Source organism: Orbicella faveolata, unplaced genomic scaffold, assembly GCF_042242905.1.
Source record: "Orbicella faveolata isolate gen_17 unplaced genomic scaffold, um_ofav_v1 contig_2, whole genome shotgun sequence".
Classification (NCBI taxonomy): domain Eukaryota; kingdom Metazoa; phylum Cnidaria; class Anthozoa; order Scleractinia; family Merulinidae; genus Orbicella; species Orbicella faveolata.
Genome location: NW_028301547.1, coordinates 6,216,077 through 6,234,522, shown reverse-complemented (window position 1 = coordinate 6,234,522; position 18,446 = coordinate 6,216,077). Strand labels below are relative to the sequence as shown.

Below are 18,446 nucleotides of genomic sequence, written 5' to 3'. Positions count from 1 at the left end.
AAACTATTTATCCCCAAATATACTTCAAAATCCCCCAAAAATTTACAAAATAAACTGAAACATAGATATGTGGAATGAATGGCGAGATTTTTGACTGCTTGAAACGTGAACGAGATATTTGCGTTAAAACCAAAATACCCAACCAAAATAATACGGCCTTCATTTGAAACCCCGCCTTAATCTGTCCTGGAAGGCATTTATTGGTGGTTTTCAGTGTCACGCCATAAAAGATAGATCAAAATAAAAATCAAAACCGTCCAACAGTTAAAGTCAAGAATCTGAGAAAAGAAAGAAGGTAAATATGCCAAGACTCTCGCCAAGATTCAGGTCACAACAACTTTTCTTATCCAAGATCTGCGGAAAAACTTTTTACCTAAATTTATAGAGATTTGCATGGAGACGCCATGCTGGTGCCAATCCGTATGGGCATCCACATGGCAGCCGGAAACCAACAGAAACGTCTGTCACTGAGTTTTGCTACAAAAGCGTGCATTTATCCCTCAAGGAACTCAAAAACGTTAAAATAATACTTTTTCTAATACAAGAATTGTTTAGATAGCCAAATTCCCCGCAATAAGTCACTTTTTTAACCGACATGACAGCTCTCTTCGCCGTCATCTAAATGCCGCGTCACGCAAAAGCTTAGAAATTCAAGCGTAGTCTATCGCAAAACCAAGAACCCATTCGGAGCAAAAATTTCTATAAATATTAGTTTTCAGCTGCTCTTATACATCATTAAAGTAAAATCTCAGGAAGATCAATAGTTTTGTAGTTTGAATTTTAGTGACGTCATGTGAAAACCGGCAATAGTCAGTGTGACCACGTGAGCTGGGGAGACACGTGCTGGTTGTATTTCCCATCAGTCCAAGCGGGACGTTTTAACCTCCCCAGGATTGCGCAAAACAACAACAAAAAATGTGCTAGGCTGCCAAGTCACCGATGATCTCTGCGAAATTTCTAGGATTCATATGCTTGTGTTTCGCGAACTGGCAGCTGTTTGTAAACAGCGAGTTGGATAATATATTCTGTGGTGCTTGGTGTACTCGATCTTTTACACCCTGTACACTGCATGTTGGTAAGCATCCAGTAAGAAATCTAGAAGCAGCATTCTACATAAGGCCAAATTTTCCCACCTGTGTACTCATTCAGACCAAAATTTTCAATCTTTTGTTAGTGTTCGTACCCTAACCTGACTATAACGAGACACTGAAAATCGCAATTGTGTGATATCAAGTTGTTTACAACCTAAGCTCAGTGTCCTGGTCTAACCAGTGAGCTCGTCTTGATGTACGTTCCATGTCAGACAAGCACAGTTTTGAGTTGCCAATGTCCTAGTGACTCAAGCTTTATACTCGTACATGTACTTGAGAATGGCAAAACTGAAGGCAAATTTATCAGCAAGTTGTTCCTATTACACTCCAGGATGTAATTCCATGGTACTGTGGAGGAACCCAGGAGTTGTTTTACATTAATTTGCAGCCAGTACAGATTACATGTGAAGAATAAATATAGATTGGACAGGTTAGTGTCGTATTGTACTAATAAACACTTGTTCCTACGTTTTAGAACTTTTGATATTGGCTATATAATAGTGTTTTCCTTGTAAGGGAGTGACTGTAAAAATACAACACTTAATTCACCCTGCGAGCGGAGCTTCTTTCATCTCCTTTTTGCATAATTATGTATCGTAAAAAAAGGGTCTGCTTGCAGAGTGCACTTAATTGTTAGTATTATGCAGCTTTTTACCACCTAACAGCGGTAGTGAAAGTCTACCTATAAGTCTAGGAGGCATTTAGCCTGATTCTCAGACGGTTCCGATTTCGCTTGCCTCCATTCTGTCTTCTTTGAAAGCTTGTTCCTAACATCATTGCCCATTGTCAAATTCCACCAATGCCAATTTGTCTGCTTGTGGTGCATAAATGTTTACAGGTTTAAGTTATGTTCATTCAAAGGATAATTTATTAGATTAAAACGGGCATGTTTAAAACACAAAATGGCAAAATGACAGAATGGTGCTATGGTTAGCCTGAGTGGTGCTCTGGTTAGCCTAACTGAGTGCTCAGGTTAGCCTAAATGTCACTGACTCGACTGTGGTTAGCTCTCAATAATTGTACCGTTAACCCTTATGGACACTTGTATTCCACATCGACCCTTAGTCAAGTTTACCTGATGTACTAAACTATCTGTAAGCTGCGAAGAATCAAACAAAATTTGTTTCTGTAAATTTATGGCTTCAAGACTACTACCTCACCTCAGAGTGAATGTCATGAAAATGTTTATCTTTATCTGCTGCTCAAGTTTTGTACTTTGCCAAAAAAAAATGGTTCAGCATACACAGTTCCGTTAAAGGTGACTTCAAGAAGTCTTGAACAAACATGGACAAGATATGTTATTGCTTGGACTCACTATATAAAATTTGTCAGCAATTGCTTTTTGCCATAATTCTTTTTTTGAACAAAGCAGCTTTTCATGGCCAGACCTTTAATTTCAAAAACCTGTATAGAAAAATATTTCCCAGTTCAAGAACTCTGAAGCGATTTTGTCTGTTGCCCTACAACTGTGAGGATGGCATGTACTTTGTCTGCTGTGATCATGGCAGGAATATTCCCATGACAAATCTGTCTGCCCCCCTGCTGCATGAAGAAAAGAACTGAGGAAAACCAAAAGAAATCATCCTGCTTCTGCAAAAACCAAATGGCAAAGCCACTGTTCTCTATACAATCAGATCAGAAGAGGATAATAAGAATTGAAATGGTCATTGAGTAAAAATATATGGCTGTTGGTCAACCAGAAAGTACATGTAGAAGTAATTTCAACACAGACATTATTCATCTCCTTGGGAGGGATCCTGGTTGTACTCTTGACAATATCAGTGAGATGTAGATCTAGGTAGATTATTATAATTATCATTGGACAGCTAGTAGACTCTCTTTTGCTCAAAAATCCACGGGGGAGAATGCAAAGAAAAACGCAACACAAGTGGGGGGTTGTGTGCAAGCGTGACATGTGAAGCCGCAAGTCACAAGTTGTGTGGGCATTGAAAGACGAGCAAAAAGAGAGACTGCAATGGTTTCATACAGCATTTCTGAAGCGTGGCACTCTGGTGGTAGAGTAATTCTATTGGTCAGTCTACGAAGTTATAATGCTCATCTGTCAATAATCTTTATTATAAATGACATGCAGCACACACCAAACTCTGTTGTAAAGTTTGTCACCTACGGTTTGTGAAAAGTGCACTTTTGCCTTCCTGTTTTGAATTTCCATCTCTCAACCATTTTTAATAATTTAATGTTTTAATTTACACTTGTTTTAGAATGGTTGTGGTATTAGGAGGACTTTAAAGTAGGGTAGAGCCATTTGATCGAGCAGTATAAATATCTTTTAGAGGTCATACTGTAGGTCTGGTTTCAGCTACATGTATTATCTGTTGCACATCTTTAGAGTATGACATCTCTGTAATTTGCCAAGTGCACTTAGCTCTTTCCTATTTCAACATATGTTTTATTTTTCTATTTCAATCTCTTCAATTAATGTAAATAGACTTCTTTTAATTATTATTATAATTATTCTTGCCTTTCAGTGATATTTTGGATAAAGATTTTGAGTAGGCATTCAGTTCGATCATTTTGTGTGAGCATGTAGCTGTGGTGTAACTGAGATCAGCAATGGCGGATAAGGAGAGAACTGCACATGTTGGAAGGCCCCATTTACTGGGTTTGGCAAGGTATATTCATCTCCACCAGTCCGTATTTAATCTTTGGAGAGAGAGAGGAAAGACAGTCTAGGAAAGTTCACAGATAGCAAATTTGCGGAACGTCTTCTACGTCCAAGGTGAGCTTGCTCTACATAAGCTTATGACCTCGTACAAAAGTAAGCATTCTTGATGTTTGGATGATGGTATCTAAGCTTATATTGATCAAAATGAGGTGGTAAATTATGCACATTTGTGTTCACATTTTACTTTAGAGCTGACAGAGAACCTTCTCTTGGTGGGGATGAGTTACCTTTGTACAATCTTGGTAAGCAACATTATACAACTTGTTGAAATAAGTAAGCTTATTATCACGTCAACATTCAATGTCTAGCCAGCAGAACAGGCTTTATTTTTTTGCGTATTAGGCAAAAAGAGGCGAAAGTGAGGCGAGCACGAAGTGCGAGTCATGTGTGAGGGGAAGAGCATGAGAAAAATAACGCCTGTACGCACACCATTTAGGCTTTTATTTCGCCACTCAAATGCTCCACCTTTTAAATGCTCCATTTTTTCCACTAAAATGCTTGGTTCCCCCCAAAAAGGTCACTGAAATGTTTGGTTAATGCTCATACATAGGGTTTTTTAAATTTTAATAATTTTAACACCATCAACAGTTCGGCAGAGTGCTTAACAAAAACATATACTTAGTATAACAAGCTAACAACAGTGTATGCAATAGTTTTGATACACCAAAAGATAATTCTCTAAATCATCTCTTGTTCTGTCAATTCTTTGTCCCTTGTAGTGAAACTTAAGTGAAGAGACTAAGTTTAATAAGGCTTAGTTTTCTCGTAAAAAAAATTATTTTGACTGTACTATTTCCTGTGGAAAAAATATTAATTTTCGGGGAAAATGCCACTAAAATGCTCGAATAATACTTAATGCGTCTGCCTCACTAAAATGCTAAAAAAAGAGTAATGTTAACATAATGCACAAAAGCCTAATACTATTTCAAGCTGCTCTGCCCCCAGACACACCCCAAATGACCAGCCAATCACAGCGTTGCATAAACAGTTGTAATCATGGCGCGTTGTGGGCCAAATCTACATATTTTCATCCCTAAAATGGAGAAATTACTTCTTTGGGACTCAGAATGGAAAGGAAAAGCACAAATAAATATTTAGGTGGCCACAGAATGGAATAGCAAGGTGTACAGAGTCCTCAAACCTTTCTAGTGAGGAAATTTTCCTTCCTGCGATCGCCGCGAAAACATGACGATCCGGGTGCGCTTTCAATTTTGATAACAAATCGCGGACTTTAAGGCAGCTTCCTAGCCTTTAGAAAAGCAAAAATGGTAACGTACAGTATTACTTCGGGGTTTAATTCAACTTCTGAAACAATTGGTAAGGCCACGACCGATAAAATAACTGCAAAAGTCGTCGATAAAAACTCAAGCTTTCGCTTTAGCGTGAAGAATTCATTTGAACATGCGGTAGCGAAGCACGTCTGCGAAATTTTGAACATATTTTTTTTTTTTTTTTGCTTTTGGATAGGTTTCTTTGCTTCATTTATGTCTTGAATGGAAATTTATTGTTATTGACCTTCCTGTCACGATTCCTTCGTTTGTTTGCCTTTATTTGGGAATTTTAGGTTTTAAAAGTGAGCAGTATTTTTGCACGCTTGGATTTCTGCATAATTAATTTTCTACAACCTTCGCGGTTTGTTTGTTTGTTTGTTTAGTTTATTCGCTTCGTTTAAATATATTTGTTTGAGTCTTATTCAGCTATTACTGAACTCCTGAGAAAAGAACTAAGTGGGCACTAATTTAACACAGTTGAAATTTGATTTATCTCCAAAAAATTGGCTTGTTTTTCTCGTTTTTTTAATCTTCATTCGCTGCACTGTGTTATTTCATCGCGCGGCCAAGAAATTATCTCGGGTACTTACCATTTACATGGGAAAACCGGAAATTCCAGTTGGAAAATCAAATGGTTCGCGCCATTCCATTTGGGAAGCTGCAGAAATTATGGGCTGTGATTTGAGGTGATGCTATTTTTCTACTCTTTTAAGTCTCTCTAGCTGATGTGGACACACTTTATAGCGATTCCCTCTCCCGCGACGTCGCATTTAATTGTTTAATGTTTATGCCTGAAATTTCCAACCGGATGGTTTTTGTAAATGGTAAGCACCCCTCGTTTCTTGTTTTTAAATTGGTTTTTACTTGTTTCATTCGCTTTTATTTTCCGATGTCTTGTCAAGTGTTATTTGTTATGGTGAAAGAATGGAAATTCTGTTTTATTCGGTTTTGTTTTGTCTTCCGAAGTCAATAATTAACTCATTTTTGCAAATTCAATTTTCTCAGCTTTTGGCGTGCTGGAAAGAAAAAATAAAACTTCTTGTTTCTTTAATATTAGTTTTACACATCAAGTTGAGTTCTTTTTGTCGATATTTTTTTAATATTTTCGCCCTTCATTTATTAATAATGGTAATAGGACTGAGTGGAGTCCAATTCGGTCTGTAATCATACGAGTGATTAACAAAATTGGACGACCGCTTTGCGGTCGTCCGATTTGTTAATTATGAGTATGGTTACAGACTGAATTGGACGACACGATGTCCTGTTACCAATTAATCATAACAATTACAATTTCCCACAAAAGTAAAAGTTTCATTTGAAAAAGAGCCTTTAATAGTCATTTTTAAATATCATAATTATAAAATATGGAGAACAGCTTGCAAAATGGCTGTCAAGTCTCTTTCAAAACAGTCACCTGAGACTAAACTTCCACAGCTTTACAAAATCAGTCTCTTGAATTGTTTACTAAAGTGATTGTAATCAATGTTGTGATTGGTGGATTCAGTGGAGAGGACTTAAAATGATTGGCTCATATAACTGTCCGATTACAGGTGTCCAATTACAGGTGTCCAATTACAGCCAACTGTCCAATTACACTGTCCGATTACAACTTTGCAGATTAATTAGAGCAAAATACAGCAGTTTAGGCACCAATCACATTTGGGGAAATTATAATTGTTATGATTAAACTATAAATAAATGATGTCTTAAAATCTGATCTTGTGTCTGTGGTTTAATACTGCACATCAGATCTATTTTTGTGCTCCTTTTAGCTCTGAGATATTCCAAAAATGCCTGGCTATCAGGAGTGGGTCACAGGCAATTTCATGCAGGGTTAATGGGTTAAAGGGCAGCGAGGAAGGAGGCACATTCGGAAATGAACGAAGGGCTTCTTGAATAGCTAGCTTCATCCACAGAACATGATAATTCAAGATGCTGCAATTTGAAAAACATTTGAGGATCATGTGATGTAAAGCTTGAACAATGGTTTGGGCACAGGCATTATTTTTTTCGTGCTCTTCCCCTCATGCGTGACTCACGCTTCGCGCTCACCTCTCTCTCGCCTCTGTTCTACTAACATAGGCAAAAAAATTACGCCTGTTCTGCAAGCTACATTTGTCCCTCAGATCATAAACTAAGTGCTGAAAATTTGCTTTCCTTATTGTCTTATTATAGCTGTCTTAGCAGCACTTTGTTTCTTTTACAACGTGATTTATTACAGTGGAACATGTGGAAGCCATTTATGTGGTGTGTTTGTCTCTTGCAGGCTCTATTGCACCTCGACCTCTAAGTTTGACCCCTGCTCACGTGATGCCTCATCGGCAGCATTCTCTTTATTTTGGAAGTTTCTCGAACTCGTAAGTCCATCTCTGGTGCTCAAGCTTTAGTTGTATAAATGTTGTTGTGAAAATATGGACTAAAACAGACTCTAGTGGCTAGTCAAATTGTTAGAAGCAGTAATTTGATAAGGTTATTGGTTTACAAAAAATGTAACATTCTAAGCTCAGTTGCTACTTGGGTGTTTGAACATAATTTCCAAATAAACAGGTGCAATGTTTGCATGATAATACACAGTAACAAGTATTGTTTTGTCCATAGGAATGTTGATGTTACAGTTGTGACCTCTATTGGGGAATGCAAACCCATGCAGAGTGTTCGAATGCAGGGATCAAACATCTCTTTTGGCACAGTTGGTGGAAATCCCTTTTCAGTTTTGGGATAAGGAGAGATGGATGGTGCGAGCAGCACTGGCAGCTTTGGTTTGTTTAGTGGAGATCACCATTTCAGAAACAGGTACTGCTACTGCTACATTTTGGATGTAGTAAGCCCTTTGTTGCTTGTTGGCAAAAATACTAAAAAATCAGTGGTGCAAGTTACTCTGATTGATTTTGTGGTTGCCTAGTGCATTCATTTGGTATACCACTAGACTATCAGTCTACTCTAACGCATGCTGATGAAATATGAATTATTCAGATTTGCTTGACAGGGAATTAACCAGTTGGTTTTCATATACTAGGGTTTGTACATACATGTACAAGGTGCACAATTTGATTTTCCCTTCATTTGCTTATAATCAAGAATTGGAACTCGACAATGATGATGACACCAAGTTGGTTTGTGAAGATATGGGGATTAGTGTGGAGGATGATGAGCGCACAATCACCATAGTGGAAGATGGGGTCAGCATGTCACAAATCTCCCTACCAACTTTTCAACCACCTCCTGTTGAGGATGAAGCTATTATTGTAGGCAACGATATACAAGCTCCCCAAGATTCCTGTGGCATAACCAATGTAGAAACACCATATGAAGAACCAAGGATATTGACAACAGGGAGAAGCCATTACTTGACTAAGAAAATTCATTGGCCAAAATAACTAATATTGGTAATGAATTAAAAGAATTGGGAGTTCTTCGTTTCATTGTTTCAGCAGAAGAACTACTGGAGTTGGCTGGGTCTAATTAAACACCAGCAACAACAAACTTTTCTTCTTTCTTTCTGCTGTTTTGCACTAAGTGATTAATATAGTGGCAGTTTGCAATCAAGAGGGACCTTCAGAAACAGTGGCATGTAGATACATGGAAAGTCTACATGTAGTGTACGCAGGCTTCCATTGGCCTCTCCTCCTTCGTAATACTAACAAATATCCATATCCACCCGGGCACGGAACTGGTGATGACATATTTATGATGGGTGCTGACCTGGTACAGAATTGATAAAAATGCATTGGTTCATGTGTGACATTTTTGTGGTTGATAATTTGTTGATAGTTTTAATAATAATTTGTTTCTCTTTAGATTTCTCTAGAGAGAGGTAGACATGTAGCAAACAAGCTGTCATCAGTTGCATGGCTAGCGAGTGCCAATAGCCCAAGATGTATATGTACATTTAATTCTACATTGTCTGTTTGTTCTCTGTACTGTATGTTATGGTACCAGTTCCTATCAGTTATCTGTGGGGCCTAGGGGTCCATGCCCTCCCCCTTCCTGTGATTAGGCTACCTGGTGGGATGTAGGGCCAATAAGAGAGCGAAAAGAGAGGCTTACATGGGCAGATCCTGGAAATTTAGAAACAATACTTCCCTTGAGTGACCTCTAAGAAGTCATGGCAAGAGTGTTATTTCAGCAACCTTGGAAAAATTGAACCCCCATGAAAATTGAAGTAATTACCCCAGGTGAAATGGGACAGGGCCAGGGTAGGAGGTGGGGAAGAAATACAGTATAGTTCCCTCACCCCACTCATAAATCCACCTATGCTTTGAAAATAGTCATCAGGAGAATGAGAAAATGCCGGGGGACATGAACTGTGGAGAATTTGATAACACTTGTGTTTCTCTCTTATTCCTCTTCATTCCCTCTGAAAAATAGGGCCCTGACTATTGGCTTCCATCGCTCTTGATCTTTGGCTGCCCTCTCTGCCTCTTCCCAGGTCATGCTGATGGTCTTCAATTCAGCTTGTAGAGTTCTTTTCCATGTCAGACGTGGTCTTCCTCTCCTCCGTCTCCCCTGTGGGTTCCAGTTCAAGGCTTGGTGGGTGATTCTTGTCTGCTCTGGGTGTATGGTATGTCCACTCCATCTCCAGTTTCTACTCTGGACGGTGTCAGTGATGGGCTCCTGTCCGGTTCTTTGCCAGAGTTCTCGGTTAGAGGTGCACTCTGGCTATCTGATATGTAGAATCTGACAGAGACAGGTGTTGATGAAGACCTGCAGTTTGTGGTCTAATTTCTTGGTGCACCTCCACATTTCAGCCCTGTACAAGAGAACTGATATGACATTGCTGTTGAACAACAAACACTGGGGTTTGGTTTGTCTTATAAACATTTATGAGTGTCTTACTAACTTTAGGAAATGCAGAGAAAAATGTTTTTCTCTCCTGTAAAACACACTGCGAGAAAAAGAAAGGAAAATCACTTTCTTTTTTTGTTTTTTTGTTTCTTTGTTGTTTTTATAACAGGGTAAATTCACTATATCATGACAATAAAAAATTGTGCACATTCTGATTTAAACTGGTTTTAAAAGTACGCTTTATTATAAGAAGCAGGTTATTCTTGAGTTGCAAACTCAAAACCAAAGTGTATTAACCATTGTGGCCAATTACACATGGTTTACTTCTAATAGGATGACAAAGTGGCTAAGTAAGTCAAGTTTTTAAACCTCACCGTGTAGGATAGTATTGCAAAGCCAGAGCAAATGCAGTAAAAGAAAGCCATTTTAACTCACATTTACCAAGGCCACATCCAATCTTGACTCGCTTACGTTCTGCATCACCTATTGGTATTTTCTTTGAGTTTTGATTGACTCGCCAGATCACAGGCAGACCACCCTACGTGTCCGTGGTTGATAATGAATGAGTTGCCAGTAATCGGATACCCGTGTTTGCGCGAAGAACTCTGGGATCGTCAGGGGGCAAACACTGCTAGTCGCTAGAAGGAAATTTATGGCGAAAGGTTGTTTCGAGGTACAAGAAAACGACTTTTGAGAGAGATAACGCTTTTTCGCCGTCGTTTTTATCGCGAATAGATTTGGACAATGTTGATATGTGGAATATGTAAGTTTGTGTTTGAATAACCGTGAAATATGTGACAAAATCTACCGATAAATTCCGTTGCTTGCGTGAGGTTTATTGTGAAATTTACATCGCGTAATGGTCTGAAAATATTACAAAGTTAATTAGGTATAAATCGAGAGGAAATAACCCAGTAAAGCCTTTTAAGTCGTGGACAGGCTACTTTTGGCTTATTTGAGAGCTCAGTCATACAAATAATACTGGAAATAAGCCCGGTGGCGATCACTGTGCTGTCTGGGGTTGATTTAATGACAAATGAGTCCGCGCGACTCATGCTGTGTGGCTACTGTGTTGCTCAAAGCCTTTGTTTTGCTTTTACAAGCACGTATTTCAGTGATTTTCCTTTTCTATAACAGATCAAGGGTGGCTCCTTGAATATATCTCTGAGCATTTGTATTTAAAAGTGCCATTTGTGCGTGATTATGCTTTCCAAAGTTTGGTATTGACAGTTGAGTGAAATTGCCCGACACAAAGGGTAGTAGTTCCTCCTGCAATTTTCGATTTCTGTTTTAGAGCTTCTTTTCTGTCTTTATATTTAACTTCTCGGAGGGTCTTTTCTACCATTTGCTCCGGGTAGCCTCTCGAGATCAGGCGTGTATTGAAATTTTCAATATTCTCTTCAATGTATTTCACAATAAACCTCACGCAAGCAAAAGGGAGTTTATCGGTACATTTTATCACTTATTTCACGGTTATTCAAACAAAAACTTCCATTTTCGATGTATCAACATTGCCAAAATCCATTCGCGATAAAACAACGGCAAAAAAGCGTTGATCTCTCCCCAAAACCATGTTTTTGGGCGTCGAAACAACTTTTTCGCCATACATTTCCTTCTAGCGACTTGCAATGTCTGCCCCCTGACGATCCCAGAGTTCTTTGCGTAAACACGGGTATCCGATTACTGGCAACTCATTCATTGTATAGAAACAGAGAGAATCTATGAGGGTTATGAATTAAGCTCTGAAAATTGCATATCTAAATTGCATCTTGGTCTGAATATCCCAGTAAAGTTAAATGAAACGTTAATTGACACTCACTGGTGTGGTGTTTTTTCACGTTCCTGGGTCATCTGAAAGGTCTTTTTACGGTTAAGAGAGGCAACCCCGTTCCCAGGGTCCTCTCTCTTCCTCCCTCGAGAAAGTACTTTGCCACAATTGTGGAAAGCGTGAAAGAGACCTGTCAAATACTTATTAAACAAATGCCAAATAATGTATACCAAATAATGTATACCAAATAACAAATACCAAATAATGTATACCAAATAGCAAATGCCAAGTAATGTATACCAAATAACAAATGCCAAATATATGGGGCCTTTTTACGGACAAAATATCGAAGGTCCATACATCACTGTTATGTTAAATTGGTGTTCCACCTCAAAGTCCCTTTTTGCCACATGAGCTATTTTATTTTCTGCAACAATCAGTAACCCTGCATGCAAAAAAAGCTCTACATTGATTTTGATTTGTTACTTGATCCCATTAGTGCCACTGCATTTGGTCAGGGATACATGGTCCCTACTTCCCAATTTTTTGAGGGGTTTATGTGTTCATCTTTGGTGCATGTACGATATATTGTTTATCCATTTAGCTCTAATGTTATTGATGTGTCAAATAAAACATATCTTGGCTTGGCTGACCAAATGCACACATGCATCAAAACGTCCGGGTGTGTTCGATTTTCGACATGTAGCGAAGGCAATATGATGTACATAATGTAACTTACAGCTTACTTATTAATTTTTGCCATAGTCTAATAAAATTAATCATTAATGGGTCACCCAGTTCCTGTTGTCCATTTTAAGGTAGAGTTCTGTGAGTGACCATCCAGTAGTAAATATGGGGCCGAAGGGCCTATTGAACTGGGGGTCTGGGGGCATGCCCCACCCTCCCAGAAAACGTCGCAAAACTGAGGCATTTTTGTAGCGTTTTCCACGATTTTTAGCGGATAAATGTAATTGTATTGATTGGACTTTGCCAAAAACCTAAAATACATTGAAAATAGTCCATCAGTTAACACCTCCATGATTGTCTTTAATTACATTGATATTGGTGGCCATCTTATGGGAAGTGTTACAGTTCGCTGTGGGTGTCCGCAATCATCATTTGTCACGTCAGTTGTGAAATCACTCCTTTATTTCAAGGCTTTAATAACATGAAAAGGAACTGAACTATTGTTGGATGTACAGCATAAAGGCATTGAAATAACCATTTAAGACTATGTTATAAAATACATGCAAAAATTCATGCCACTGTTAAGTAAAATGCACATTTTGCATAAAGGTGGCTGTATCATGAATTGTTTCAGAAAAAGATGGTAGGAAGGAAAATAAGTACATTGTTTAAGGTAACTATATACCTTTAGAGATGTCTCACATCCAAGCGAAGTAATACCTAAACCCCTATATCAAATTAAAGCTCAAAGAGCTGGTTATCAAACTATACCAAGAATTTTTGTTAAAGAAATAATTGTCCAGTTATCCAGGCCCCCTAATGGGAATATCTAAGTCACCTTTTGAAAGCTAAAGGTCAAAGTGACTTTTGTTTTTTGCTAATTTAATTTGTTAAATTAAGTGCATCCGCCTTAACAGTGTGTCAGCAATTTGTCATATTCAATTTCAGAACATTTTCGAAGATTATAAGATTAAAAAAAAGTATTGAGTGATTACAAAAATCTCTCTTGGGGAAAAATGTTTCAAAATAAAACATCCCTGACATGTTTTTGTTGTTTATATATGTCAAATTAGTTCCATCATAGCCTTAAAGTCACTTAAAGACACTGCATTTGATTCTAAACCATATCTAGAGTAAGACTATATAATTATATCACTTTCAGTCATGACTGCATAACCTTCATGACCTGAACTAAAGGCAAGATCAAGATCAGATCTTGACTGACTGTTTTTTAAGATGAGGAAGCTTGGGATTGCATAACACCAGATAAACATGTTTGCCAACTGAAGATAACTTGACATCCAATTTGTGTATACTTTTTTTTTTAACCAGCACATTTAGTATAGACTAAGGACAACAAAAGAAAAGCCACTAAATGGAACATCCCTAGATAGAATGCAAACAGTTTTTTAGTTTTTCTTTTTTAATGTTAACCCTAACCCTACTCTTTTATTCAGTTTTAGACTGTAACTGAAGATTTCTCCAATAGGCCTATTGCAATAGTGGATGACATCACTTCAGCAATGAAAGGAGATCTTTCAGTGTCATTTGTTTACTTGTGACTATACCAAGTAATAATAAAAATACCAAATTTAATACTCCAGACCTGTTATTTAAACTTTGACAACCTTGTATGTTAGACAACTCAGGAGACTTGCATGAACTCTTCAGATCACATGAAATACACTACATGAATACTCAACAATTTATTATACAAGACACAATTACGTGTATGGTACTGATAAACATGATGCATGTGCTGACCTTTCATGAAAGCATACACATTGCTAATGAAAACATTGAATTAGCATAAACCAAATGACTTGTAATTAATTAAATCAGGAAAAAGGAGACACAGAGACCTAGAGCTAATATACATACTTGAGACCAGATTGGGTAAGATTTGAGTCCTAGATTGAATTTTTTTTTAACATGTAAGTCCCAATATTAATACTACATTTCAAACCAATTGAAACCAGTAGAAGTTCATGAAATAGTTTAATTATTTCAGTATGTATTGCCTGTAAGGCTTATTACCCAAGGGAAATTAAAACAGCTCATCATTCTACATGAAAGAGTTGCTACAGGATTAAGTTTGACTCAAGACAATAACTTATAGCTCCTGAACTTTCCAGCTTGCAAAAACAGTCATGTGCGATAGCTCAAGGCCTACTGTAGTTTCTTGGGAAATGTTTTGAGGAAATTCAAATTACAGAACTACATTAGAAGTGTAAGAGGTGAAATTTTGGGGGGCTAGCAAGAATGACCTTTGGGCAAGTACATCATACCCAGAGGGTACGCCAAAAAATTGTTTTTCGTTTCTCTGCACCCTGCTTATACCTACTTTGGGAGATGGTGCAATCCATTCCAACAAAAGAAAACTTCATTAACTGCATCTTCAAGTTAGATACAAGTTAACTCTCTAACTTTACGCAAGGTACTATACTGTTAACTTTTGATATTTTTGGAGGAGATATGGTAGAGATTTAGGAACTGTCAGTATATTTTAACTGCTGTATACTAAAACCCCACAAAAACCATGGGAATTCTTTTATGTAGGAGTCGCAATGTTAGCTAATAAAGGATATAATGGTTCATTAAAATGTCGTCTTTCTGATCAAGCAGGTAGCAGAGAATAAAAACATCAGCAAAAAGCACAGAATACAGTTCTGTTACAGGATCAAAATTTCTGTTAGATCGAAAATGCATGTTATTTGGTCAATGATCAAATCTAGAGGTGGATACAGAAAGAGAGAGACATTTTTTTTTTTTTTTTTTTAGCAAGAACACAACTTCTGACCCATTTTAAATGAATATCCTAAATATAATGAGTGATGATTTGGAATGTCTGAAACATTAACTAGCCTGAAAATTGAAAAAAGAAACATTTAAATGGAAAGAAGTAAATGCTGCCGCTTGAAGTAGAAACAGCCCTAAGCATTTTAAAGTGCCTATGAAGTAAAAACTGATTGCTGCTTATTTGAAAGGCTTTTCAAATACAACGAAAACAGAATATTCCAAAAAGGAAAATGCCATTCTTCTTTACTTTGAGAAGCCTTTCAATTAAGCAGCAATTATTGTTTACTTCATAGGCACTTTAAGCTTGCTTGGCAAGAGGAGAGGAACGATACAGGAGGGAGCAAAATCTTTCACTTTATAATTTCTGGTTGTGACTCATGCAAGTCAAACCAACATAAAACAGAAATGCCACAAACAGCTTACTTGTTAGGGGTTCAAGCAAAGTTTTCAACTAATTTATTCTTAAATCACAGGAAACAATATTTTGCAAAGAAATACTCAATTAAGGCTCTCCAATAACTACATACCATGCACTTCAACTGTACAATCTGGTAGCAGTGATTGGCCTTTAATTTCAGGGATTGAACATTATTGTACATAATTTGTCCAAATACGAATAGTCCAAAAATGAAGTAGAGTCTAGAAAGTAAATTTAATAGAGCCTGCAATGATTACAGACTGATTGAGGGTTTTTATTGTTTTATTCCATCAGCACAATAACTTAGTATGAGCTTTTGCTGACAAGGATAGTACAAATCTGGAATGATATTTCCACAACTCCGGTTACCTTTCACCTTTGCACTATCTAGTGGAACCACACCCTGCACGCCTCTTGTAAGATTTGTGTCAAATAGAACCAATAAATTGTAACTATTTAGCGTTCTGCAAACAGAATGGAAGTAGAAATAGATAAATTAATCAATCAATTATTCAAAATTATCACCACTTAAGGAATATGTAGCAGTTGAAGCTCTCTTAAGCGACCACCTTGGAAATTTGCAAATGTGGTTGTAAGTGGAGCTGGTTACTTACAGGAATGAGCTTTTGTAAGTGACCGCATGGTACAACAATAGAGGGTGGTCGCTTATGAGAATTTCAGAAACTCATTAATAATTCATGAAGAAAAATAAAAGAAATTAATGTTTAATGAGTGTCTTTATATCTGATAACAACATTTAAGCGATTCTGTGGTTATTTTATGAAAAGGTCATGGGAATGACTGTACAATCAAGTATTATTCGATGGCCTGTGTAATTTAGCAATATACAAAAATGTTCAGATTTCACTTCCACTTTGCTGGCAATCAAGTAATTGAAAATAGTCAGTGTAAAAACGCAGAATGCAGACTGGGGTAAAATGTGGCTTGAGGGTAAAATGCAGACTGCAGACCACTGACATCATAAGTACATACATTATCATTATTTCCATTATTAGATGCTGACCATAAACATGATTATTCAGGCTAACGTAGTGAAAGTCTGCACTCCAGTTAGCCAAAATAGCGTTCTCGTTAGAATGAATATCACTCCCTCCCTAATTACCCTAAATAATGCCCGGGCCCGGTTAGCCTGTTTACGGTTAGCTCTCAATCATGGTGGAAATAGTAACACGATTTAAAGTGAGAAAGTCTATAGTCTGCTGTCTGCAGTTTTATCGAGTCATCTATGAATGGAATAGACTGCCAAGTCAAGTTAGAGATGCTGATGAAATATCTCTTTTTTAAAAAAAGGTTAAGAGTTTTCTTGAAGTAATTTGAAAATTTTTGTTTTTTTGGTTTATCTAGGTTTTTTTTTTATGTTGTACATATGTATATTAGCTTAACATTTTATTCATGGGGGCTTCCCTAATATGGTGCCTCAGTGCTTTTGGTCACGGCTCCATCTCCTGTTTCTATAATTTTAATCACTATTTTTGTATGGAGTAAATGTAATAAATCCAAATCATTCTAAATCCAACACTGGTCTACGGCCTGGATTTTTCTGCATTTTACCCCTTGTCGAGCTGTCCACAGTCTGTAGTCTGCGGTCCGCAGTTAGTATTTTACACTGACCGAATCAAAAACCTAGTGTACAATAAGCTTACCTACACTGTAAAACTGTAGGCCTACCACCATCAACAATGAAAAATGAGAAACAGGGATATCAGATGGCTCACCTCTTAAATCTCTTCATGCTGCCTTCTTATGTGAACATTCCCTGGCGCTCAACTTCGAATTCTCCAGCTGTAGGTTCGTTGAGACGTTGCTTATGTACAAAAAGATCTGGCATGTTTCTAACTGAGCACGAATTGTTCTGATACCTAATAAAGAGGAAAAATCACTAGAGACCTGAGAACCCTGTTGAAAGTGGTTAACTCCGACGTGTTTTACAGGAACTTTCCACAAAATGGCGCATCGATGTTTTGTTCCCAGTGCTCCTCGCCCTGTCTCGAGTGGGGAGAATCCGCTGAGGGAGATGTGAGTGCAGGCGCAGGGCTACGTGATTTCCCGCGGATTGGTATGACGAACGAAGAGATCAAGAGAGGTCTAGAGAGTGCTAGCCTCCCAGGCAAACGCTTTTAGGGCTCGTCGAAGGAACGCATGATGAGCCCTAAGAACGTGAGCGTGGGAGGCTATGGAATTGCTTGCCAGCTAAAAGCGATAGATTTACGTCGACCATCGCCTGAAAAAATCAATCCACGAAAAAAGGCGTGAGGGCGTGACGGGGGGAAGGGGCTTCGGCGGCCCCGAAATCTGTCCAGTCCATGAATCAAGGCTCAATTTTCTTTTTCATTATCACACCATCATAAAGCTCTGCTGATCAGCAATCTTTATCAAGATGGGAGAAATGATCCCTCGAGTTTGGACTGGAGTTCGAGTTCGAGTTCGAGTTAGAATTAGATTTGAAGATCGAGTTAGACTTCGAGTTGGACTTCGAGTTGGTTTTCGAGTTGAAGATCGAGATAGACTTCGAGTGGATATAAATTTGACATGAGATAAAGTGAAGATAGGCGAAGATAGGCGAAGATTGGCGTAGACCAAACAAAAGGAACCAAACTAACCAAATTAGCTTTTCCGGCTTTGTAGATCAGCAGCAGTCAATTGTTTTTGTTGTCGTCGTTGTTGTTGTTGTTGTTGTTTGTTTTTTTTTTCAGTTAATTAAAGTTAACAAAAACGTTATAAGAAATATATTGGCACAATATATTTATTCTTCTTTATTTACCAAAAAATTGTTAGATACAGGTACAGTGTGACAAACAACCTGCCGTCCACTTAAACTAAAAGCTTAAAAATTAACATTGTTAATGTTTTTAAAGTCATTGAATCACTTAATCTTGCAGTCTTGAGTACTGTCATTAAATGTAAACAAAATAAAAATTGA

The 18,446-nt window shown here is 37.7% G+C and overlaps 1 protein-coding gene and 1 long non-coding RNA gene across 4 annotated transcripts; one reads left to right on the top strand and one right to left on the bottom strand.

Moving 5' to 3' along the window:
- Positions 1-904: 904 nt before the first annotated feature.
- LOC149111709 (uncharacterized) lies at positions 905-8,941 on the top strand. Of its 3 annotated transcripts, XR_016207089.1 has the most exons (7): positions 905-1,075; positions 1,423-1,521; positions 3,581-3,724; positions 3,967-4,019; positions 7,315-7,405; positions 7,647-7,841; positions 8,065-8,941. XR_016207089.1 is itself a non-coding variant. In XM_089289191.1 (6 exons), the coding sequence occupies exons 3-6, from the start codon at positions 3,666-3,668 to the stop codon at positions 7,768-7,770; spliced, it is 327 nt and encodes a 108-aa protein (XP_089145317.1). In that variant the 5' UTR covers positions 905-1,075; positions 1,423-1,521; positions 3,581-3,665; the 3' UTR covers positions 7,771-8,941. The 3 variants fall into 3 exon arrangements, 1 of the variants encoding a protein (XP_089145317.1); XR_016207090.1 differs by lacking the exon at positions 8,065-8,941 and having other exon boundaries at positions 3,581-3,831; positions 7,664-7,727; XM_089289191.1 differs by having other exon boundaries at positions 7,647-8,941.
- A 6,793-nt stretch (positions 8,942-15,734) lies between these two features.
- On the bottom strand, positions 15,735-17,472 carry LOC149111708 (uncharacterized). The gene is made up of 2 exons (XR_016207414.1): positions 17,242-17,472; positions 15,735-15,969 (listed from the first exon to the last, which is right to left on the bottom strand). It is a non-coding gene; the product is annotated as an uncharacterized LOC149111708 (long non-coding RNA).
- Between the last annotated feature and the right edge of the window lie 974 nt (positions 17,473-18,446).

What these genes read in the sequence shown, in the direction of transcription:
- LOC149111709 (XM_089289191.1), top strand. Translation starts at nt 3,666, where the DNA reads ATGGCGGATAAGGAGAGAACTGCACATGTTGGAAGGCCCCATTTACTG. An exon ending in GTTACCTTTGTACAATCTTG is followed by an intron (nt 4,020 to 7,314) that starts GTAAGCAACATT and finishes TGTCTCTTGCAG; the next exon opens with GCTCTATTGCACCTCGACCT. An exon ending in TTTGGAAGTTTCTCGAACTC is followed by an intron (nt 7,406 to 7,646) that starts GTAAGTCCATCT and finishes TTTTGTCCATAG; the next exon opens with GAATGTTGATGTTACAGTTG.